The sequence below is a fragment of the Hydractinia symbiolongicarpus genome, chromosome 11, assembly GCF_029227915.1.
Source record: "Hydractinia symbiolongicarpus strain clone_291-10 chromosome 11, HSymV2.1, whole genome shotgun sequence".
NCBI classification, from domain to species: Eukaryota; Metazoa; Cnidaria; class Hydrozoa; order Anthoathecata; family Hydractiniidae; genus Hydractinia; species Hydractinia symbiolongicarpus.
The window spans coordinates 13409322-13435307 of record NC_079885.1 but is presented as its reverse complement, the minus strand read 5'-3'; the positions used below and the strand labels follow the sequence as shown (position 1 = coordinate 13435307).

At 35.9% G+C, this 25986-nt stretch overlaps 2 protein-coding genes across 6 annotated transcripts in view; one reads left to right on the top strand and one right to left on the bottom strand.

Moving 5' to 3' along the window:
• Nucleotides 1-16741: 16741 nt before the first annotated feature.
• On the bottom strand, nt 16742-24110 carry LOC130613866 (uncharacterized). 2 transcript variants are annotated; one of them, XR_008975756.1, is made up of 4 exons: nt 20915-24110; nt 17616-17742; nt 17396-17527; nt 16742-17273 (listed from the first exon to the last, which is right to left on the bottom strand). XR_008975756.1 is itself a non-coding variant. In XM_057435224.1 (2 exons), exons 1-2 carry the CDS (start codon nt 20976-20978, stop codon nt 20535-20537), a joined length of 375 nt encoding a protein of 124 aa, XP_057291207.1. In that variant the 5' UTR covers nt 20979-24110; the 3' UTR covers nt 19773-20534. The 2 variants fall into 2 exon arrangements, 1 of the variants encoding a protein (XP_057291207.1); XM_057435224.1 differs by lacking the exons at nt 16742-17273; nt 17396-17527; nt 17616-17742 and adding an exon at nt 19773-20845.
• LOC130613860 (nucleoprotein TPR-like) overlaps nt 18228-25986 on the top strand; it is a 113160-nt gene continuing 105401 nt past the window's right edge. The window contains exon 1 of one of the 4 annotated variants that reach the window (XR_008975754.1): nt 18228-19081. Coding sequence is in view for 3 of the 4 variants with exons in the window: in XM_057435217.1 (XP_057291200.1) it covers nt 18889-19081 (193 nt within the window). In the remaining variant the exon portion in view is untranslated. The remainder of the gene's footprint in view (nt 19082-25986) is intronic. The other 3 variants (XM_057435217.1, XM_057435216.1, XM_057435218.1) reach the window with 3 other exon arrangements.

The following is a 25986-nucleotide window of genomic DNA, read 5'->3' as shown; positions in this document are numbered from 1 at the left end:
GATGCAGTCTCGATGGTTAACTGAGGTCTGATTCTCTGAAGCAAGTATAATCTCCCTCTAACTTTCTTGTATGTCGACTCGATGTGCTCACATAGTGAAAGAGTTTGGTCCAATTTTACACCAAGATACTTGTAGGAGTTGGTGAAAGAGAGTGATTGATGCCGATAATCTATATTCAAGGTCTTATTTTTGATACGTTGAGTAGTGCCAAACAGCATGCATTCCGTTTTCCCTTTTTTCATATTTAAAACAAGATCGTTCATTTTGAGCCAGTCTGCAACACGATTGAAGTCATCAGTCAACAATTTTTCGATGCTATCTTTTGTTTTACCAGAAACATAAATGACAGTGTCATCAGCGTATGTCAGTATTTTACAGTTTGAAAGGACGCTGCCAATGTCACTGAAGGTAATTAAGAATAAAAGGGGACCTAAAATCGAGCCCTGCGGTACACCACAGGTTACTGACTCAGGTTCAGATGTTTCATTATTTATTTTCACAATTTGCTTCCGACCAAAGAGGTAGTCAATGAAAAGTTCCTTTTCAATTCCTGTAACACCATGACTTTTCAGGCTTTCAATGATTTGTGCGTGACTTAGCGAATCAAAGGCTTTGCTAAGATCTATGAAGATTGCACCAGTTAACTCTCCATTGTCTATATTCCTTCTTATTGTGTCAAGAAATAGTGTGGCAGCAAGTTCCGTGTTTCTTTTCTTTCTAAAGCCAAATTGAGTTTCAGATAACAGTTTATTCTGTTCTAGAGATTTACATAACTGGTTGTGAATACATTTTTCCAGAATTTTCGAACAAACAGGCAAGACGGTAATTGGACGATAATTGTCCATGTCATCTTTACGTCCTGATTTGTGAATGGGCGTCACTTGTCCCAGCTTGAAATCGGACGGTATTATACCAGATCTTAGTGAGGCATTGATGACATGGCAAAGAGGCTTTGCTAAGTGTTTTGCGCTGTCTTTAAACATGCCTGGTGGAAGATCGTCAGAACCACAAGCCTTACTACGTTTGAGTTTCTTGAGATGCATGAAAACTTCATTAACTGTGACCTCAGTGAACTCAAAGGTAGTACTTGTTTTCAAATTACTTTCCTTCGGTTTTGCCCAGATGAAATTTTTCAGTGGCATTGCTTTGGCCTTTAGTTTCGAAACGGTGGTAGAGAAGTAAGAACAAAAACGTGATGAGATAGATTTTGCATTTGAGTTTCTTATGCCGTCAATGATAAAAGATTTAACTGTTGAGATTTTTTCTTTTAAGGGAAAAATTCTTTTAAATGTTTTCCAAAATCGTTTAGGATCGTTTGCCGTTTCCTGCAGGAGTGTCCTACTATGTTCGTTTCTAGCCTTTCTAACAATATATTCGACTGCTCGCCGAGTCAAAGCTGAGTTCCATCGTAAATCTTATCTCAAAAGCGATCGAAAATGGTGTCGTAAGTGATTATGAGTTCAGTCTCATAATGAAGGAAAAGCAGCGCTATATGCTGCTAAAGGAACAAATGTGCTTGAGAGTGAACGCGTTATCAACAACATTGATGAACAAGAGCGTGCAGAGCTAGTCGCAAAAGGAAGACAAGAAGAAAAAGATAAAGTGCTAAAAAAACTACAATCTGTTTAATATACCTCAAATACTTAGACACGCCTCCAAGGTACGCATGACACATATGATATCCAAGTCATTTTGTATTGTACAAAACTACAGAATATCTACTTAGCCCTGCTCCACGGAGCTACCACATTCTACCATAATCTACAACACAATCCACCACCTCTCCCGTTTCTAGGTCAATGAGCAAGTCACCATCATGCACAACACGTCACGATTTCTGATGTAGCTCTTCGGCCAGGATCTCGAGATTTCACTTCCAGGTTATTCCTACACAAGGCTTGCAATATGGACCATCCGTCTGCGTCGATACCTCTTTAAACTTGACTTTTCGATAGCCTTTTCTAGTTCTTCTCTTGACATCTTGGACCTTCCATTGATACCTAGACTACCCCCTTCCTCCTTTAGGAGCTTTACGGTTTGGACCGCAGGTTGTCGCTTTATTCGTTGTTGTTGACTGTTCATGTTTGTTTGTACATACAAACCTTTACATGCATGTGATGCAGCATACTACAACTCAGTAAAGCTCTAGTCTAGCTCCGCGCTTTCTTTCCGGTACTACCACACTAGTGAAGGCGTGGAACAGCCACCCCTTTAGCTTATGGTCCACCCAACTCTATTTTGGCGCTTACTGCGCTACCTCTGTTTGTGGTATTTCCATGGAGCATCTAAACGCTGAGCTGCCCATGCTTCGTGCCATGTATCGCTTCCACGTCTATTTCCAAATTCGCAAGATCCTATCCCAGCTTGACATTTCACTACCTGGATCGCAACGATTTCGACGTCTAAACAACTCATTCAACCAACAAAAACTCCAGTAGTTGGCTCGCGAGTTTGATGTGCCTAGTATTGAGGAGGAGTGAATGAACAAAAGCATCTTCAGTAAGAATTGGAATATTATTGGAAGCATCGTGAACCCCACGAACAAGATTCTCATTAGCTAACCTTACTAATGAAATTATATGTTCTGAGCTAAACATCAGAAACAAAAAATGGACTATTATCACCCTTTATCGTCCACCACGTCATTCTAATCTTCAAAGTTTCTTTTAAGATTTGGAGAAAATTCTAAACAAAACACTCTCATTTTGTGATAACATCATTGTGATGGGGGACATAAACATTGATACTCATAATAAAAATGAAATAATAAATTATCATTACATAACTTCTCTTTGCGATACTTTTCACCTAAAAACTTAGTCAAAGACAAAACATGTTTTGCAAGTGAACAAGGAACATAAATTGATGTTATTTTAACAAATAAACAAAGGTCTTTTCAAAACACTATGGTTACTGAGACTGGACTCAGTGACCATCAACTGATGATTACAACTTTCCTAAGATCTCATCTGGTAAGATTGAAACCAAAACTAATTGTTTATAGAAGTAACAGAAAGTTTGATAAGAGAAAGTTTCTTTCTGATGTTAGGAATACACGTTTTGATTTTAATGAAAATGACCCTGCTTCAAATTACGACCACTTGACAAAAACGTTTAGTTCTATTATTGAAAAGCATGCCCCTTTAAAACAGAAACTGCTCAGGGGAAATAAAGCACCTTTTATGAATAAAGAACTTAGGCAAGCCATTTATACCAGGTCAAGATTTAAAAATTGATACAATAAAGATCCTACTGAAGAAAACAAGATTAAATATAAAAAACAACGAAATAAGAGTGTTGGAGCCAAACGTGCAACGGTAGTACCTCTTGACAAAGGAGGCAAAGACAAACATAGCATTAGAAATTTTAGACCTGTCAGTGTGTTGAATGTATTTTCAAAATTCAAAAAAAACATAATGAAGGATCAAATCATGTCTTTCATAGAATCGAAACTTTCAATATTTTTGTCAGCCTATCGGAAAAACTATAACACACAGCATGTCTTAATTCGTTTACTAGAAGAATGGAAAAAAAACTTGATATGAATTACGTGGTTGGTACAGTCTTAATGGATCTATCAAAAGCTTTCGATTGCGTGCCACATGATTTACTAATCGCTAAACTTGAGGCATGTCGATTTGAAATTAATGCCCTGAAATTTGTCCTGTCATACCTAACAAATAGAGAACAATCTACTCGTATAAACGGACACTACAGTCTTTTCCAAATGATTCTTTCAGGTGTGCCGCAAGGATCAATCTTAGGCCCGATAATTTTTAATATTTTTCTTAACGATATTCTTCTTTTTATAACCAGAAGTGACCTACACAACTATGCTGATGATAATACATTATCAAACTTTTCCAATTCAATTCCAAACCTCATTAAAATTTTAGAGGGTGAGTCTGAGCAGGCATTAGCATGGCTACATGAAAATAAAATGATTGCTAACCCTGACAAATTTCAATGCATTATCATTAGCAAAGATAGGATAGAAAACACAAGTAGTAAACTGATAAGAATCGGAAATAAAAACATATATTCGCAAGACACAGTCAAACTGTTAGGAGTTAAAATTGACAATAACCTTAGATTTGATCAGCACTTAAATGAGGTTTGCAAGAAAGCATCTGCGCAACTAAATGCTTTGTATAGATTTAAAAACATACTTCCTTTTAAAGCTAAGAGTGTCTTAGCAGAAAGTTTTGTGTATTCAAACTTTAACTACTGTCCACTTATTTGGAATTTCTCATCTTCAAAATCACTTTCTAGGGTCGAAAAACTCCATAAGCGAGCCCTAAAATTTGTAGATAGCGGATATTCAGAGAGAAAAGAAAAGTACATTTCTAGCAAGAACAAAAGTAACTACATGAAAATTAAAAGAAGAAGCAAGAAGTATTGCTCGATATGTATCAATGCAAAGATCAACGCTAGTGCGAACCCGGGTGTTGAGACCTCGACGAAGCATTGAGCATCACAGGCGAGCCACGATTCACTTGCAACACTTCCTAGACATGATGCAATAGAAGCGCAAAATTATGACGATACCAAGGCTGTGTTGGTTACAACAGGAATAGGTCTTATCATCGCTTATACCTGGTTAAAAAAGTAGGGAACACTTGCGTGGTGTATTTATCTATACACACGACTCTATTTACGATCTTTTGCTGCCTTAATCGCCTTCATGTGGCTGTGAGTGTCGGATGACAGCAATCCGTGCGCTGGTTGCACAACTTCCTTATGATCCCGGAGTCGTTCTAGATCTTTCTTAGCTTTAGCAATGTCATCGCTCCGTATCCTTCGTTGCTCTTCGGATACTTGTGCAGCTTTCTTCGCCTCAAGTTTCTTCACCTTGGCCTCCGTTTTAGCGATCTCACCATCGAAGAAGATCATCTTTCTTTTCTCTGTTTCATCCAGGACGGTCTCGAGGAGTGGCGTCATCTCTATATCGTCCGCGTTCTCGACATGATCCAGATCGTTCAGGAGTTTTTGAGCCATGGCCTTGCTTCCTTTGTTAGGCGTACTATAGTCGGTAGTAGTACTATAGTATAGTACTATAGTAGCTCGTAGTCGATTTGTACCTAATCTTCTCTGTATCTTGGCAACGCCCCTCATTTCACCGTTGTTTTTCGTGATCTCTATGCTGTCATAGAAGAGTTGACTTCCACGTACCTCAACATTGTCGTAATGTCTCACATTTGGCTACCCCAGCCATTCGCTGAGACGTTCCGAAAGATCGTCGATCTTTGATCTTTAGAGCTCTTCTCTCTAGCTTAGTTGCGAAATACTCTCCTGTTGTTCTTCCTGTGTTTGCTTAGAACTGGTACCAGGCTGGGTAATCTCAGGTCTACTGAAGGACCCATCATCTGTATCGTCTGGAATGTTTTCCCCGGGCGTAAAATCGTCTCCTGGTTCATAAGTGGGAATTACAGGCATTTATTTCAACCAAAGTTATATAATAATAAAGTAGTTATGACTAACATATTCGGAAAGACACTCGATCCCTACGCGGAGATTAAAACGATGCTAGAGATAGAGAAATGTATGTTCTGGCACATTGCGCACGCACAAAAAAAAAGAGTTCTAGCACACCTAGAGGGGGAATTCCCTTATATAGTGATGAAGTCATTAAAAATCAACGCATGCGCAGTACTACTAATAAATGTGTATCAACTGTCAAAGAAAATTCGATATTTTTGGAAGTGCAGTAGTCATGACCTTTATAGCCGGTATTGGTCTCTTCCTTCCACTTATGGCCTTAGCATTGGTACAAAAATCAGAGAAGGAGAAGGATAATGAACGGAGGATTCCAGGCATAGAGGATCGTCTTGATGCCTTGGAATCATAAGATAAATGATGGAACAATGCAAGGACTGCGAACGTATGTTGGATGTTTACGACAGATGTACCTGTGGACGTAGGTTTGTTGTAAAGGGTAAAATTGTGCCGGTGCTGCTACCAGGAATATATCACGTATAACGGGGGCAGTTGTGTATGCAATCCTCGGAAGTCGTTTGATATTCAATAAAAAAGATGCTACAATTTCAGAATGAGCTTGTCAACCCAAAACTATTCTACTCGTTTGCTGCTACCTTTACGGACATCAATGATATCAACGTGGACTATATAAAAGTGTCAGATCCAATTCTTGCCAATGGAGGTAAGGATAATCGGTATATCGTGGGGTATCATACACGAGACCTCGTAGTACCCCTCAGGGTAAAAACACCAAAAATCTGGTCCCCGCATGGGGTCAGCCGGTACAACGCCAATGCTGTACCAGCGATGAGTCTTGATTTTGAAGAGTACCCTGATTTCTAAGTATCGCCAAATCTGAAACGAAATAGAAGATCTGATATCTGAGCAATTGACGACAGAGCCCGTGAAAGAGGACCGTTACGTGAACGCCAAGCTTAAATACTATAAGGACGCGATCATGACTAAATTCCACGGTATGCCAGTACCCTATGATTAGCCATGCCAAGCCAGTGCCATCCTGGCTATTTCATCTGTGTATGTGCAAGGTAAAAACTACTACCCTCAGGTACATGTCGTGGAATTTCGGTATAAGGACTTTAAAAATGAATGGCTGCTAAGTGAGAATTAAAAAAGCCATATATTTTATATGCTCTATATGGCCTATAAAATATACCAAATTAAGGCTTATACTCAGGAGGAGGCTTTATGTAGCGCTAGCATACTGTACAGACCGAATTTTTTGTAAAACATCTTGCCTGCCTTCCTCCCGACATTTCGCAACTAGCTGAGCACGCTCCTGTTCATTGATGGCGTTCACAATGCGGTTAAACCGTTGTCGCATCTGTTCCTTTAACAACATATACTTTTGATTCTCCCGGCTTATCAGGCTGTACTCATAGTCACTAATCACCCCATTTTCTACGGCCTTGCTGATCAGGTCGACGATAGAGTTTAATTTACTTTCGGCAAGTAGCCGAATACCCCCTTGCTTCTTGCTCTTAACCACAAGCCTTTTTTTTGGCGTTCCTCAGACCGGCCTGACCGATTGACACGGCGATCGTTATACCGCCCATGGCAATACAGATCGGAACACCGAGGCCCGAGGCTAACGCCCCGATCCTAACGCCAGAGGTAATTATGCATGGTAAACTTCTTTGCAAGCCTGTCCCGCTCCTTAATCTCATCTCTCAGATACTGTTCCGTTTCCTCAATCTTTTTGAATCTGTAGACCTGGCTTTCCTGCGGCATGTCGGCACTTTGTGCAGGTGCACTCGGTAAAATTGGGTACAGCTTGGCTATATCGCTCATTTATTTTATCAGTAAGCACATTGTAATTTCTGTAAACGATACATTCTTCTCGTGGTGATATTCGTCTGTTAACATGAACTCAAGGCGGTCCGTGGAGCCCTTCAAAGGAAGGTAAACAGGGGTATCAAAGCTCAAGGTCAGCATATGCCCCCAAGCATTTAGCTCATTGGTGGGAAGGAAGGCTAGAATTTTGGACTTTTTACCATCAAGTAGGCAGTCGTCTTCATCCAACTGTGGACAAACGAGTCTCAAACTTTGGTAAACATCAGTCCTGTAGTATGCATCATAATCACCCTTCATATAGTACTTTTGCGCGGGATCGTAGGGTAGGCCCAGGAGCCCTTGGAGTTGTCGGTTCATTACCACCGAGTACCCGTCACTGACACGTAGCTTGCAGAGTCCATTTTTCAGGACAAACAGTTTGAACTTGTCCTCTGCCTGACTGTTGACAATAGTCGCTAGATCCTCTCATCTTCACCCTCTGATCAGGCCCTATTTTTCGTGTGGTAAACTCGTTGTTACTGTACAGGTTCAGCCATACGGGTCGGATACTGATGGATTTTAAGGCAATTCTCGTGTCCTGCCCCACGTAGTCTTCAAATATCGTGGGCTTTTCGATATCAGTAATATACAGTTGCTTCATCCTTTCTTTTAAGAAAGGATTAACATGTACTCGTACAACCCCAAAGCAAAGTACAAATCCAACAGGGGAGAATGGGCCCTTAGTATTACAAACCTTGAGCATCAAGATCTGTACGTGTCTACAGAATCACACATTTCTGTGGCATTCCCCAAATTTATCAAATATGCCATAAAAATCCCCACCGATGTGCTGAATGACCCTGTCCGAGTGGGTTGGACAGGACAGGCCCTGGACTACTGGAATATCCAGGTAAATTTTGCCACCCATTGCGCAAGCACTGCATTAGGCATCTCTGCCAAGCACATGACGGGTTCCGTACCCCTTGTCAACTCTATCTTTAAATTTCACGTCTATTACCACATGAGGCGTATATTGGCAAGGATGAAAGTACCCATGTCGTATAACGATGGGTTTGCTCAATACAAAAATCCCTACTCAACATCCGGGTATGCGCAGGTATGTAGGGAATACGGTGCATATTCTAATAGCCTGTACAAATTCAAGGCAGTAATGTCGTCATTGACAAATGGTAGATGGTGGCCACAAATTCATGGTGATTGGTCGAAGTTCATTATCCCCACAAGTCAGGGTTTGACATCGGAGGGTCTGACCAAGCTAAGCGAGAGCATTCGCGTCTATGTGGTCTTGTTGCTTGGTCGCAGGCAGGGCTCAAGGCATCCTTAATCGGGTCCGGTGCTGACAACTATACAGCAAGGCAGATCCTGTTACAAAAATTTGAAGCCATGGTACAACGTCAGGAGAATGTAGGGCATGACATCACGGAATTCCAGAAGGTGTTGCAATACGCTCGAACACCGGTAAACTTTGCAGTTATGCCCAGCGTGTACATGCTACCTTCTGATATAAACCTGTGTATTGGTAAAATTGTGGGGTGCAACAACAACATCCTCATAGCACCTGCCAATGTAAATGTTGGTGTCCAAGTTGGTGTGAATAATAAGCCTATTGTGAAGCATACTACGCCCCCCTAGGCATACTATACCTCCCAAGCATACCACGGCCCCTAGGCATACTATACCTCCAAGGCATACTACACCTCCAAAGCATACTATGCCTCCAAAGCATACTATCACAATACCTATACATATATATGGTACCCATAATCCCTGGTAATGCAGCACTCGCTTTGCCTGCCAGGTATTTGAGGAATTTACCCAATCGTTCCAGCTGCTTTTCTACAAACCCCTTCCCTGCGGCACTTCCAGTGGCACCTCCGGCGCTTTCCTCTGTAGCTGCAAGTACGATGGTGCTTATCAGTAGACCAATAGCAGAGACGATACTCGCTACTCGGTATAACTACCCTGCTCTTTGAAGAGGATCTTTAGCTTTTCAAGCAAAGACGTGTCATCTCCGGCAATTTTCATCAACGTTTCCTTGATATTTTCAGCTGGCTGTAAATATCAGAGGATAGTAAACTATGAGCATTGTGCGTGGCCTCTTTTAAATCGTTCATTTTTTCAAATTTTTTTTCAAGCTTTGCTATTTCCCTCTAAAGATTAGCCCTTTGTCCTTCATCTACGCCGACTTTCTTCTTCTCGAGTTCTCTCACCTTGCCCTCTGCCTTGTCGATCTCGCTATTGTATAGGATAATCTTGCTTTTCAAGACTTTCAAGTTACACTTTATAGTTAGGAGTTCGAGGTTTAATCCTCGCCTCTTGCGCTCGGTGAATACTTCATCAGTACCACCAAATGAAGTTTCTTCCATAAAGCTCTTCGTGGCATCTACAAATTCCTCTATCGATTCCATCGAAATGATATCATCAGTCATGTCCTTCCTCACAATGTCATCAACCTTTTGCCCAAGTGCCTGGGCCGCTGCATTACCCCTGTTGGGTGTAGTAACATAGTCAGGAAAACCCAGGGATCGCACGAGATCTGCCTTCAACCTCTTGATCATCTCCCTGGCAGCTCGCAACCCACCCTGATCTTTTGTAATTAATGATGTAAGGTCTATATCGTTGAAAAAAGACGTTTCCCTTCCAGCCTAAACTCGTCGTAAAGTATCGCAATAGGCTTCCCCAATCTCTCCTCAAAACGAAATTTCTCGGCGTCCCCTTTTAAAGAGAAAAACGCCCTGGGAAGGTTGGGGTTCTCGAAGATTTTACGATATAAAATTCGAGAATTTTATAAGCGCGGCGCGTGCAATAAAGTTCCGATTTTATGTTGAAAATCTTAGAGAGTTTATTGTGTCACCCAACCAAACCCTACTATAGTTGGGTATCACCAATTCTTAACTTAAATTGCTTTACAAAATTCTTTTTTAAGATCACAGATAACGTTTCCATATATATTTGCTGACATCATAAAAAGAAATATGTTGATAGACCATCTTAGATCTTACAGTTCTGCATGAAATCAATCAAATAACTTTATTGCGCATTGTTTTTTTAAGTTACTGTACTGGTATTCGGACCATTTCTAACCACAAGTGCGCTATGAGGTCTTTCAGATTTTCTACATAAAATCTGAAGTTTCGCTTCGCGCCGCGGTTTTAAAATTCTCAGGGTTGTGGTCCTAGGAAGGACCGTAACCCTCGTGTGACATACTCACAAAATGCTAGTTCTTTAAAAAGGCGGTTTATATGTTTGTCATGGCGGCAAACTAGGGTAAATAAATGAAAAATATCTTATGCGATTGTTGCATTTGTCATAGATCAATCCTTCCATCAATATCAGGAGGCTATCATATAGCCTGATTTGTGGTTATCCTCACTGGATGATTTCCCAATTCTCATAAATCACTGTTATTTATGTCAAACTCTCAGACAGAATTAGTATACGATAGGCTATTTAGGCTCTCCTAATCTCTCCTAAATTTAGGTTATCAGCATAGTTTTTGCTGCCCCCTATCGCTGTTCTGTTACATAGTCACAACGATTTTATTAGTTAGTTAAGAACCTCCTTTAGAAACCTCCATAGAACCTCCTTTTGATGGCCCAAATATATTTTTCTTTATTATTCGCGTGTCAAGATATAGAGTATTTAGTTTGTTGTTATTGAGAATGCATGCACTGTGTTACGGCCTCTTTGTTTAAAGGCGCGTAATCACCCTTTTCTAAAAAATTAACATATACATTTTTTTATTAATTTCAAAGTTCAGACAGAATTAAGCCTTTCCTGAAAATTTGAGGATATAAAACTTACTAGAAATAGGAATAATGGTACTTTAATATCTTAAATTTATTGTTTTTTTTTTCTAGCCGCCATATTTAACAATCTTGTTGATCTCTTATTCCCGTCTAATAAGCAGGCCGTCACAAAATGTTTGTGTGAAACTGTAGGTAAACAAACGGCCTTAACTTTAAATGAGCACTGAGATGGAGTTCGATAATATTCACGCTGTATTTTTGGCTTGTTTTTTCTTTGTAAAACATGGCATCAAAAATTGGAAAGAAATTTTATCCCAGGAGTTTCTATTGGAAAGACACAGAAAAATAAAATAATTTTCTCTTTATTCTATTCACCATTGTTTTTGGAGACCACAGACAAAACGAAACAGAGAGAAGAAATCGCAATATTGTCTCTGGTTAATAATTATGATAATTAATGTTTATTACGCTCTGTCTTTTTTTATTAGCATGACCGAGATTATTGCATATTATAAGCAAAAAAACCCAACGGGGGAGAATGCACATTGTGATAGTTGAAGATAGTTGAAGCACTATGGAGATAATTAAATTCAAAGTATATATAAAAGGGAAATTCTTAAAATTTAGGTATTCTAATTGTCTAGATCTGATAATGTCTCCACAAGGAAACGACTAACTGTTTGAACAAAGGAAAATAATCAAAAAGTAAGACGGCTAGCGAGGCAAAGCTATCTTCAGAAACAACAACAAGAAGAGGTCATTGTTGCAAAGAAATCTGATTTCAGTAAGTTAAAACGTTTAAATAATAAAGAATAACACAGAAACTTCGATTGATTTATCTGATTCATCATGTTTGGAACTTTGTTGATACATTTATAAAAGCATTACGATGGAAACACAGCTACAGATGCTCTCCCTCATTCATTATTTTTTTGTAATGGCATGAATCCAGCAACCATGTGATCGATTTTGCCATGCGTTAATTATCGCATAATTCATGCAATGAAATGTAATGGTGGTTCCGTAGGCTAAGGGAAATTGGGGTAAGTGTGCTATTTCTATGAAACATTTGAACATGTTCTTGTTATCAGTTTTCAATAAAATTTTCAGGATAATGTTTTCTCATGTACAGTACTGGAAAAAGGTTGTTTAACATTGCGCTTTGCGTGACGGTATTCTCGATCCGCGATAGACGTTTTTTTACTTTCAAATTGTATCGAGAGGGCTTCGCGATGCATCTGTCTCGATCTTATTCTCGAAGCTATCGAGGCCATTAACACTTTTTTATGATAGAACTATTTTAAAATAAGAGTGTATTCAACAATGATTGCGGATGTTTAAATATAATTATACTTCCTTTGTGTTATATTTTTTTAACTGATGCATAACAATCTAGGGTATACAGCTAGCGTTAATCTTTCTTTTTTAGATCACATTTTAAAAATTTAAGAACTAAGAACGGCGATAGAAAAGAACGAAAAGCAGCGATAGAAATGCTTTTTTAGATCGCGTTTTAAAACTTAAAACGAAGAACGGCGATAGAAATGCTTTTTTAGATCGCATTTTAAAAGTTAAAGAACGAAAAACGGTGATAGAAAAGTTTTTTATATTGCATTTTAAAAGTTTAAAAACAAAATGCGGCGATAGAAAAGTTTTTTGAGATCGCATTTTAAAAGTTTAAGAACGAAGAAAAAGCTTCGTTAGATCGCATTTTAACAGTTTAATAACGAAAAGTGGCGATAGAATTTAGATCGCATTTTAAGAATTTAAAAACACAGAACGGCGATTGAAATGCTTTTTTAGATCGCGTTTTAAAAATTTAAGAACGAAGAACGGCAATAGAAATGCTTTTTTAGATCGCATTTTAAAAGTTTAAGAACGAAAAGCGGCGATAGAAATGATTTTTTAGATCGCGTTCTAAAAACTTAAAAACGAAGAACAGCGGTAGATAAGTTTTTTATATCGCATTTTAAAAGTTTAAGAATGAGGAACGGTGATAGAAAAAAAAACATTAAAAAAGTAAGGCGCTAGAATTACTTTAATAAATACGAAAGTTAAAAATTTTCTTATAGTATACACTTATTTAAAATAAAAAAAGATAAAGCAGAGATGTGTTTGAAATAAAAAAAATTTCTCTTTATTCTTATTAAAAAAACTTTCTCTTTATTCTCATTATCACCTACCATCGCGACACATAGAAGGATTTTGTCACGATACTAGATTCTCGATAGATCGTGACAATTTATTTTAATTGTTTCTTATTATTATAAACATGGTACATCGCGTATCGAGGGAGTCCGCTCACGTTACGCGCTCGATATGTTAAACAACCTTTTTCTAGTACTGTATATCTTTCAATTTTTACTATAAAATAGGTACCTCAAAAAAAGTTGCCTACAGGGTGATTACGCGCTTTTAACGGCCACGGTTGCTTCTGGAAAAGGGCTAATTTTCTGTGCTGTATATTTTCAACGTGGCTGCTCAAGCCTATCAGTAGAAAATAACACCCAAGCAATAAATTGCTCTCCCAAACAATAATTTAGACTGGGCGAGCAATCTGAATAAATAAAATTTTAAAAATGCATATTATCTTTTTTATCATTTTATTTTTTATATATTTTGGTTATTTTTTACTGTAAATAATAAGAAAATAACATTTATTTCCATGTGAGATGAATTGATATTGCTCAGCCAGTCAATTTTTTTGTGGAATTGAGGGAGCAATTAATGGCTCAGCTAGTTTCTTATTTCTCAAAATTGGGCAAGTCTTTGCATGAGCAAGAGCAATCGCTCTCCCCTTATTAAAAGGCCTGCTGCTCATAGCCTTAATAGACTAATTTTCGCCTAATAGGCAGCTCCAAAGCCTTTTGATGTAAAATTTTTTGTCCCGTAAAGCAAACCATATCAAATTTTGCTCAAACAAATATCTAACGAGCAACCAAACTCTGTGACAAGATGTGGTTCTCAAGATATTCGTAAAAGAAGAAAATGAATCTCATAAATAGGAGATGATCTGTGAACTAGTCTATGGAAAAATCTACTAACTAAGCTAATCCTAATTAACCTTTGTCCCTGACTGTTATCTGTAATATTTGGTATTCAGGTGGGAGGTTAAAAGTGCTTTGTAAAGTAGTCGGAATCTTGCATCCAAAATGGGGGAGTTGGTCCATCTAAAAGGTTAGGGAAATTCTGTTGCAATGCCACCTATTTTCCAGTCTGTAAAAAACACGAAAACTATTCAACATAAAATTATTTTCTTCACCACACTTACATTTTATATAGAATAAGAACATCTTAAATATACAAATAAAATGCGAACCTGACAATGTAACAACTCTTACATTGTCAGAAACAGTATAGCAGGTAGGTAAGTATATAACAAGTAAGTACTTTGTGACCATAGCGTAGTGATTATGACTCTCCACTTTGTGCGAGAGTCTGGTTCAACTGGGGTTGGTAAAATATGCACATCTATCTATCTTTATACTTACCTGACCATTTTCTACAATGGTATGATTGCTATGACATTATGATTGCTACTAATTAATTGCTGTATGGTCAGGCCACTTTCATAGCCACCCCTTGGTGGCGATTTTAATATGACTGAGTGTATGTTACCATAGCCCTGGGTTAATCCAAGCGATGTCAAGAAAATTGGGGAGATAGCACAATGTGTGGGCTGTTGGATGTTGCATGGAGTTGTCTGGTAGAGTGTGAACCCTAATTAAGTCTGGGTAGCTCAAAACGAGCATTAAATACTCTAGGAATCCCCATCTAAGCCATGGCTCCTGGAAATATCACCATATGCACATCTATGTATCTATCTACTAGTGGTAGGTAGAAAAAAATAAGCAGTTAGGTACCATCTACAAATTCCGTCTAAAGGTACAGTACTGGAATCAGGACACCTAACATCGTGACCGTGTATCATGCGCGTTGCGCGTTGCGCATCATTCGCGATGCTGTCGCAATAGTAAAATTTTTTAGCATCCTGGAAGTCACGGTCCATCATGGGGTCGACTTTCATGATGCATTGTGATTTTCGCAATCCAAATCGCGACCGTCATGGTACATCTTTAAACATTATAATATTCACTAATTAATGTCATGAGAGAATAATGCCATTGAATATAAATAATTGTTTTTTTGTTTTCTAAATCAAAAATATTTTCGTCGTCGTCGTTTTAGCTTCCTTCTTGTTTAGATAACTCCAACTTAAAGGGGAACTCCAGTAAAAATCACTTTTTTTTTCTTTTTCTTTTATATGTACTCAGAAAAGCATAAGAAATCAAAAACAACTTACTTTACTTGTTTTCCTTATTTAGAATTGTTTTACTAGCCTTCGCATATTCAATTTTTTTCTTATAAAAAACAGACAGGCGAGATTTCATTTAGGACTGGACCCGATTATAAATAATGATGTCACATCGTGCAGAAAGTTTGAGCGAGCGGAGAGAACATTTATGTTAAACTTATAGTTTACATTTAAATTGATTGTTTTTGTGTGTACTTTACCTTTAAATCTTTAAAAATGGTTAGTTGTTGTGCGTTTGGATGTACCAATCGATCAGAGAAATGTAAAGAAGTTAATTTTCACAGAATCTTGTCTTTGAAAAAGAAAGAACTCAAACAAAAATGGCTCAAAAAATATGGTGTGCAAGTGATGTACCAAGCAATCAAAGTTTCTATTAAAAGAGGACTCCAGGAAATACGTTCCATAAAATATTACCAATTCGTTAAAATGCCTTTTTAGCTAGTCAATGCAGTCAAAGATTTTCATTTCTTCTTTCATTATTCGTACTTACAGTGGCATATCTCTATCTCGAACTCACAAGGGACCAAAAAATTTGTTCGAGATAGAAAAAGTTTGAGATAAAGAAAATAAAAAGAAGTTCAAAATTAAGAATCGCGAAAGTTTATATTGCCAAAACTTTTCAATTTCAGATTTCACGAAAGTTGATCTCGCGAAAATTTTTCAATTTGTAGATTTGCGAAAATTTATCCAAAAGTTTCTCCGAATAAAGTATTAAATAGCAGAACATTATACCAATTTCCAATACAAACACTGATAAAAAAGTTGTCTAGTTTACATGTTTTTTTCGTAAGGCTCGTCTATTTCTATTCCTTGTTTTTAAAAAAAGAAGCTTTATTGATAGAAGGAGCTGCCGGATATTTTCAGGGGGTAAATGTGCCCATTTTCTCAACATCATTTCATCAGCACTATTTTCAATTTTTGTTACTGTTTAGGCTGCAGATAATGCAGTTTCTAAAAGAGTTTTGTCGAAACTGTTAAACTCGCAATATGTGTATGACTAACCTGTAGGTTATCTTCACAGTTCTCCTAATAACTCAACACCAAATAAACCCAATTGATTTATACACAACACAATATACACCACTATTCTAAACACACTGATTTCACCAGCAAGATTGGTTCAACACAAGTAAACCCCACCACCAATTGATTCTTATTAGTAATCGCCTAGAATGGAAGATTAACAGAAACAAGCACTTCTATAACGCATTTATGACCTACAATTATGATAAGAGTGATTTTTATTTTATATGATAATAATACCCCACTTTTACCAACTTATCACGACACGAACATTATTCGACCTTTCGATCACGCATTTCAATGGTTCTCCATCACGAAGAATATTTCAACATTACATAAAATTTGTTTGCATTTGTGTGCAAAAAAGCGCATCCTGAGAAAAGATATTGCTGAACTTAGTCTAGTCAAATTAGCCTGAAATATAGGTCAACCTAGAATAAATTGTTATATTAACATATTTGGTATCATTAGATGCAAAATGCAATAGTGGGTATTTGAATGAAATTTAACTGAAATTCTTCGATGAAAACCGTGACAATTTATTACTAGTTAAAAAAAGTTAACTACAAGTCGTCGAAAATATCGAAAATGTTTCTTTTGTAGTCGTTTTCATCTTCTGTATTGTCTTTTTCGAGCCTTGGGTCTTTATTGGTGCAGCTATCTCCTCTGCAATTCCCGCATTTAGCGACACAGTGTAGTCCGTTCTTTCTGCACAAACAATTTGTGGAGCTCAGTTTTTTTGTCTCGAGTTTGCAATTACACCTTGTGAACTTAAGCAATCTTTCTGGTGCAACAGACTCTTTAGAGTATACAGGGAAGTATTCGTCATTTCGAGTAATCCAACCCCAGTCCTCTGGATCCAAACTAGCCTCGTGTAGGTTTTTCCAGTCGTTTACCTAAACATAATGTGAGAATAATAATTTATATGACAAATAAACGATAATCACTGACAGGCTTATGTGATTTCTTGATTTTATTAAGAAAGTTAAAATAAGCAGGCTAAATGATTTTATGTTACCTGAATATAAACACGAAGTGCATGCCGAGAGGCAGATCCTTTTGATGGTGGCAGAGGTTCAATCTTTAAAGACAAGACTCCATGTATTTCGAATAACGCATGTCACCAAGAGTCTTGTTGTTGTAAGAATAACTGAAATTTAAAGATGAAAACATTGTTTAATAGTAGTTAATGGCTATACCAATATCTATCGTAATAATATAATTGAGATGAATTTTACCTTTTTAAGAATAACTCTGAGCCAGCTTCAGAAATCTACTCTTTTTCGGCATCATTTTTCAAGAATGTTTCAGCAATATTTTGTATGTCTTGAGACTTGAGCAGTTTGCCAATGAGCAATGTCTTTCCTGTTAATATAAATTGAGGTGAGTATGAATTGATAAAGTAATGCGATAAAAATAATACAGTACTGGAATCAGGACACCTAACATCGTGAGCGCGTATCATGCGCGACACGAACGATTCGCGATCCTATCGTGACCGTCGCGATAGAAAAAATTTAACGAAGAGCTTCGCAATAGTCGCGATGTATAAAAAAATAACGATGCTATCGCGATCGTCACTATTAATCGTGACTGTTGCGATGGATCGTGAATAAAATTAAATAATTGATGTGTATAGCTAATCTTGTGTCTTTTTTTTGTTTTTTTACATTTAAAAATTCTTTTGCATCTTGTATTTTTATTAGAAATCGTGTTTTAGAAATAAGGTTACTGCAACTTAATTACTTATTCTACGAGCGAGGTAGATATTAGTTTACGGTCTGTCGGTCGGCGAAATAAAAATAATTTTATCGAGAATGTATAAATGGTCAGAACAACAAAAAAAAAATTAAAAAAAACCGAAGGAGGGTGTTACGACAATCATATTTTTCTATGTATGTTTTGCTTGTATTAGCGAATGTTAAATTAACGAATGTACGATTTAATGAAAGTTCATGGAAAAATAATGTATGGTCGGAACAAAAACAAAAATAATAATAATAATAAAAATAACAAGGGAGAAGGGTGTTACGACAACTGTTTTCTATGTATTTTCACATAACACTTGCAGTTTATATTTTTTAGTTGCGAAGGAATAATAATAATTTGTCTCACTTAAAAAATGTAACTAGTACTCAAGGTGAAAAGATAAAAATACTTGCATGTTAAAAAACTTGTTTTCAAAAGTTTTGAAGCAAGTTTTTTTGTGTAGTTTTGAAAGCTGTACAGCAAGAATTATTCTTGTGCTGTTTTGAAAGTTATACAGCATATACCTGCATTGTTTTGATATACAGCAGATTATACTTAGGCTGTTTTGTTGTTTTTTTAGAATATTCCAAAATGGCTTATTAATCAGCAATTTCTTATCCTCTATAACAGAAAAATATCATTTTTCTTGTCAGGTTCTTTAATACTTATGATTCTTTTCACTAATAGAAACTGGCATAGTGCATAGTTTAATAAACAAAAGTCAACAAACAAACGCAAGTTAAGGCCTGAAGAACACTCAATATGGAGGATGCTATAAAAGTTTTATCTACAAAATTTGATTTACAATCAGATGTTTTGCAGAAAATTGGGTCTGATTCAGAGAATGCAAGTTCTTGGTTGATGGTACTTGGTGCATATGTTCTTGATAATGACAAAAAACTTGAGGAACAAGCTACTAATGAAGTATTGTTGCGAAAACAACGTCTTAACGCAGGTTTGTTTAGTATAATTAATTATAACTTCGGTTATTATTTGATCATGTTGCGACTACGTAATATTTATTAACTACTTATTTATCTATAAGTTGGGGTCACTATGTTCTTCGTGTGCAGGGACTAGTTAGAAGCAATTTTTTGATTGGAATCTGGTTTCTGGTTGATTTAAGTACAAAAAATACTAGGTGTCATTTTTTCCGTATCTGTGTGTGGGTGACGTCATCCAGTTTCTGGTCAGTAAAATATCAAAGTTGGAATTTTGTATTTTTTTTCTTTTCCAGCAGATAGAACATACAAAAATAAACAAAAAATATATAAAAACTATATTTTGAAAATGAGGCACTCAAGAGATAAACGGATTTTAAAGTTTTAAATTTCAGGGGGTAAAATACAAATATGAAAATTAGTGACTGAAATTTAGGTAGTGAAATGTTTTTGTTTTGCAATGACTAGTAGTTAGCCCATGGAAAAATCCACGGGTTCGCCCGTCCTTTTTATACCGCATTGCGTGCGTCTTGCTACTTGCGCAGCTAAGCTACCATTTTGCATTATAGACAGGCGGACAGACGTATACGGGTATTATAATATAGATAGTTGTTTACAAAAGTACAGTTATATGAGAGAAGTGCATTCTATAAAGAGTAATTTGTTTTTATAGCAGTTATTAATGTAATAGTGTTACCCCCTGAAAATTCTTTATATCTTTCAAGACATTATAATGTACAGTGTTTGTTCCATATTTCATTAGATTTTGCTAAATACAAGTAATCTTATACCTGTTAGTAGTTTAAATTGTCAATTATATTATTAATTTTAAGTAAAGGGTAGCAGGTGGAAGTTAAAAGATTGCATAAGACTTATTTTCAGTATGATATTTCTAGCACATAAATAAATATATTTATTCATTAAAAATAATTACAATTTAATTAAAATATAAATAGACTAAGGTTAAATAAAATAAAAATTGATAAAGAAAGGACAGTATAGAGTAAAACTTTATTGTCAAAGGTCATGAGCCACGCAAGTGTTTGACTGAATAGAAGAGAAGTGCGCATTAGTGACTAAATAAAATAAAAACTTTATATTCTGGCATCTACACAGGTAAGATCAAAATCATTAACCACCTCTGTGTGCAACTTGGTATTCAAGGATCTGGAACCTCTAAGGCAAAGCAAAGCAGATTTCATTATTATGAAGGAGAGTTTACATCTCATCCAAGTCATTATTTTATCACCGGATTTCTGTACACGTACGTTAATATTACGTACGTTGTTATGACGCATGGTCACAAAATCACCTTTTTTACAGCCCATGGCATGGGTGGCATTGAAATGATCTCCGCACGCACATTTTGATGGAAGATTTTTCACTGAATGATTGTATCTCAGCGCAAGTGCATCTTGAAACTCTTCCTTTGTAAGACCGAAGCCTTGTTCCTTTAATGGTAAAACATTAAGCCAGCTTGAGGCACATTTTAATTAACATTTCGTCTTGTTTTCGGGCTTCCCTGACAGCGTTCACACGACAAGCTTTAACTCGTTTTGTTTCATCTTTATTCGGAAGAGAATCAGTCTGAGCAATGATGGCAGCAACTAGTGGAGCAGTGATGATTTTTGATGACTCATAATCGACAGCGGCACTTTCTGTTAGTATTGGTATTCCAAGGCCCCCAGTTTTTATCGATCTTTTGTAAAGAGCTCTTTCCCTTTTTGAAATGGTGTTGCCCAAAAGAGATGGTAAAAACATATCGGATATGATCATATCTAGAGGTACTAAATATTCTTCCATACCAGGTATTGTACGCATGAAATATGTAAATTTGTTTAACTCACCATGTGTAAAAGCTGCAAAGGCTGCTTGCGGTTCTGTCAACGCTATTGTTGAAAGTTTTTTCATTTCTTAACACCATTGACTAGTTTTATTATTTGCATATTCATCACGAAACTCTTTGCTTCCAATTGAAGCTCCAAGATGTCGTTTTCCTGTATGATATTTCTATGATGTGGTTTTTTGTGATAGATTTCCTATGAATAGTGAAAGCAAAGTTTATTTTATTTTAGTAGAATAGACACAGTTAAATTAAAAAATATGAATGAAGAAACTCCAAATAAAAAGAAGGAAAGTAGTGATTTCAGCTTAGAAAATTTCATTGTTTGTCAAGAGAACAATAACAAGTATGTTGTAATTTTTCAATGATTCTTAGCTTTATGGTTTTTAGAGCTACTTTATTTTGGAAATTGTTATTCTCATTTTTCATAGATCACTGCTTTTCCAAAATTTGAAAGCATCAAAAAGTTAATTAAATGCCTTATTGAAAGAGCCAATTATGAAGATCGAACATTTATTAATTCCTTTGACAACTTGGAAAGTTTGTCAGTTGAATCACTGGTTGATAAAAACGCTTTTTACCATCAAGAATTTTACAAAAGTGTAATTGATAAAACAAATATTTCTCGTTTGAAAGCATGGTATGAAAAGTTACATGATTCAGCACCCATACGAGGAAGAACATCACTAGAACCAAAGTTGACTAGTAATACAACAAGTAACAGTATATATAACTGATAACCATTATCTCAACCGAAATATTTACGCCCCAAAATTACTTTTTTTGACGAGGAGTGTTCTGTTATATGTCAAAAGGAAGGAACTCCTTTCAACTGGGCACCAGCTGCTACATGTCACACAACAACTACCAGACCAAAATTTGTTTATAAGGCTCAATTCTGTTCCAAATGCAGCTGACACAGTAGCAAATGATGTCCAATATCATCTTAATTGTTGGGTTATGATACAGCGACAAGTTTCTAGCGCATCTACGAAGGAAATTAATTATGAAGTACAAGAGATAAGCCATGTCGCAAAGGTTGTAGCAGACATTGTTGCTTGACATGAACAGTGTGAATACCACATATAACAATTTATTAGAGAATAAAATACATCAGCATAAAAATCACAAACGATTCCTGAAACAATTATTGGCAGATAAAATAACCAATATTGTATTTTCCAGACCCAAATCTAGAAGAGAAGCTGAAATAATCTGTTCACGTGTTGCTCATAACAAGCAATTGAAAGTTACAGAAATTCACTTGATGACTGTAATCAATTGTTTGATGCGGCTTTACTGGTCCGTCAAGATATCTTACGGCAAGAAGGGAAATTTACTGGTGAATATAATAGCTTCAATTTTCCAGAAAGTCTTAAATTGCTTCTTGATATGTGCCCAAAGAAAAAAGAGGCCATTGATACAAATGTCAGAAACATTGGAGAAATTGTCATCAATTCTGTAAAAACAAAAAGACCAGCTGATTATAATTCTGCTAACGCATACTTTTGTAGCACTGCAGAAAAGGTTTAGGTCTCTGTACTCATCAACAAACGAGAAGCAAGAAAGTAATCAACACCCTTAGCAATTTGAATCTGTCAATCCCACATTAAAAGGTGATACAAATTGAAACAGATATTGCAAACTGTGTCTCTGATAACATAGAAACAAACAGAGGTTTTTATGTTTCACCTAACATTTTGGAAAATACATTTCGCAATACATAACACAGACTTCAACTATCACCTCTCTACCTTGCAACCATGGTCGAACTTGAACTGATAATTTACCAGCGCCAATGGCATTGATCCAACTTAGTAGTTGTTCTTGCAAGTCAAGCTGTTCCAACAATAGATGCAAGTGTCGAAAAAATGGTTTTACTTGTACTGTCATGTGTAAATGCCTTGAATGTTGGAACAAAGATTAAAAAGAAAATGAAGCGGATGAAGATATTGATATCAGTGACGATTATTTATAAATTTTACTGAGAAAAAAAGTGTTTTTTTGGACTTAAATAAACCAAAAAGCCTTAAGGTAAAAATTTTTCTACTCAACAGGGGTTGAAATAACTTCAGTAATGAGTATATAACATTACTTTAAAACTTTACTTTCTTTTTGAAGTACCGCTACTGGCAAACAACACATAGCTCATCTCTAACGCAAACAATGTCTTTCACTGTTTTTTTGGTGTAAATATAGGCAATTTTACCCCCATTCTATAAATTAAAACGTTTAATATCTTATAAATAGTTGATTTTTTAAATATGGTTTTTTGACATTTTTTACTTGTTTTTATATTATCTATCAATCAAAAAAGAAAAAAAAATTAAAATTCCAACTTTGATATTTTACTGACAAGTAAAGTGATGACGTCAGCCAGGACCACACCCAAATATGGAAAAAATGACACCCAGTGTTTATTGTCTTTAAATCAACCAAAGAATAGATTTCAATAAGAAAATTACTTCTAACAAGTCTCTGCACAAGAGGCTCTAATTTGTAACATAGTGACCTTCACTATATCTTTATAGTGGTGTTTAGGAGGCAGTAGCCTTTTTTGGTTGTCTAAAGAGCTGCATAACAAGTACAAAATTTTCAGAAAAAAATATATAATAAACAAAAAAATAAGCCTTACAAGCTCTAACTTTTTACAACCACATGATTTTTTATCAGCTTTGAATGAAGTTTAAGTAGGTTCATGTTAAAAGGGTGTGCGACATTTTTTTGTTCATTCATATGTTTTTTTAAAATAGGTTTTTGTATATTTTGAGATATTCTTGGGTAGCATCCTCTGCTGCATACAACACTGTTAAAGGAAAAATATTTGTCAATAATCATTGGAAGGCGATAGTGTATTTCAGCCTTTATATACCATAATGGCAAGAATTAATTTAATTCATTACTCGCTGGAACGAGATTCTATTATGAAGCATGTGAGAGAGATTTCAAAATGCGTTATGATAACCATACCATACCAGGTCTTTTAGATCATGTACAGTACAGTCCAGATGTAAGCGTACGCGTACGCTTAACTTGCAAAAATAATTGCTTTCATTAAAAAAAACAATAGGATAGCGAGTTCCTTTCAAATTGCGCGAAAATAATTGCTTTGTGTTAAAAACAAAAGCATAGCAAGAAACATTGTTTAAAAACAATACTCTGCGCGAGAAAAAATTTACCGCAAAGGCCATTGAATTTTAATTTTTTTTTAACAACGAAACTAATTATAGTAACGCGATTTTAATCTGATATATTTAAAAAACACAAGCTCTTTTAAAAAACAAGAAATGCAATGATCTAAATATTTTAAAAAAAACTAATGCTTTTTTTAAAACTTTTAGTAAAATTTCTTTATCGTCGAAACATATTTTTTAACATGCGAAACTTTAAAGTTCTTTTTATAAAAAGCAACGTTTAGCAACGCAAACGGGAAAACCCTACGTTCGGGACTTTTCCCTTCGCGATAAGATTTCAAAAACAAATTAAATTTTAATACCGAAGAAAGAAAAAATCTAAAAATATAACTTTTGACGTTTTATAGTATCACCTACATTTTATTGTTAAAAACATTGTCTTTGTTTTTTTTCAGCGCAACAGCTTAAACAATGCATCTCGCTGTCTATTTAGTTTTTAAACTTTTAAAATGCGATCTAAAAAAACATTTCTATTGCCGTTTTTCGTTTTTATACTTTTAAAATGCGATCTAAAAAACATTTCTATCGCCGTTTTTCGTTTTTAAACTTTTAAAATGCAATCTAAAAAAACATTTCTATTAAAATTAAAGTTTCAATCTTTGTTAAAATATAATAATTTCTATCTCTTAAAAGCTTTATTTAACCCGCGCAACCAACAATGCCTTCTCGCTAGTTTATTTAGTTTCCACGCAAAACAATTGTTTAATAAAAATATTAAACAATGGCTCTTCGTGTCACATTGATAGAGTTGATAACATTTGCAATTATGCTATTGGGAATAGTTATGTTAACACTATTTAACAATAGTTACGCGCAGTTATAATAAGCTATTTTTTCTTCGATAATCTTTTGTTTATTACGCGCAAGTTAATGACTTACAAGACTCGCAAGATAATTAATAAGAACAAAAGACAAACAACTACCGCCTCCGAGAAAAAGGTGTGAAACTTGAGCGTACGCGTACGCTTACATCTGGACTGTACTGTAAGTATCAAAATGAAATTGAGCTTTCCAAACACATCTAAAAGCTTAAGGATGACCTTACCTGCCATACTGCTCTATTACCAGAAGCAAATCATTTCAATATGCTCAATGTGATTGCAAAGATATAAATAGGTTAGAATAACATTTGCAGATTCATGTTTTATAGAGAGTGAGTAAGGTCAAAGTATTTTTAAAAAACTTTGTTCCAGCCCTCTGAATCCATGACGGCATTCAGCTTTTGCCGGCATTCAGCTTTTGCCTTAGTGGTTTATAGACTGCACAAAAACAAAAGTACTCTTTTCGACTTACTAATCTTGCTAGCCACTTATTTATTTCGTCAAACAAGTCTTTGTTAGATCATACCACGCATCAGTCTTTTTCAGAAATATTTGAATCAAGTAACGCGTGCGATGTAAAGCGTACATGCAAAAGATGTTAAGCGTGCGATGTTGCGCATTTCTTTTGCGGTAGAAAATTGGGTACGTTTTGAATCGTGAACCCCAAACACGATGACTGAGTGTCTACGTATAGCGACTCTCTCAATCTTAGCTTTCTTTTCTACATGTCCGAAATAGTATGCATGACTATATTGTCATTTTCATAATACAGAAAAAAAAAATTTACCGCACATGGGTTTCGTTTTTAAAATTGTTTGAATAACACTTGTGGCATATAGAAAAAATCCATTAAATTTGGACCTGCTATGGTTATCAATTGTTTTGTCAAATGAAAAAAGTATCTATAATTAAATCCATGATAAAATGTTCCACCTGTAAGTGCAGTTTTGCAGACTTTTGCTTCATCCGTGCTCCGTCGGCATTCACCTCCGCATTAGTTAAGAATCGCATGGCTGGACTTTTTGTGTAAGACCTGGTCACCAGCAACGAAGGGGCCAGGC

Excerpts from the sequence above, each read along its gene's own strand:
- LOC130613866 (XM_057435224.1), bottom strand. The coding sequence starts at position 20,978 with ATGAAAAAACTTTCAACAATAGCGTTGACAGAACCGCAAGCAGCCTTT. Across the intron at positions 20,846-20,914 it reads CTTTGCAGCTTTTACACATG|ATATGATCATATCCGATATG; the intron begins GTGAGTTAAACA and ends TAGTACCTCTAG.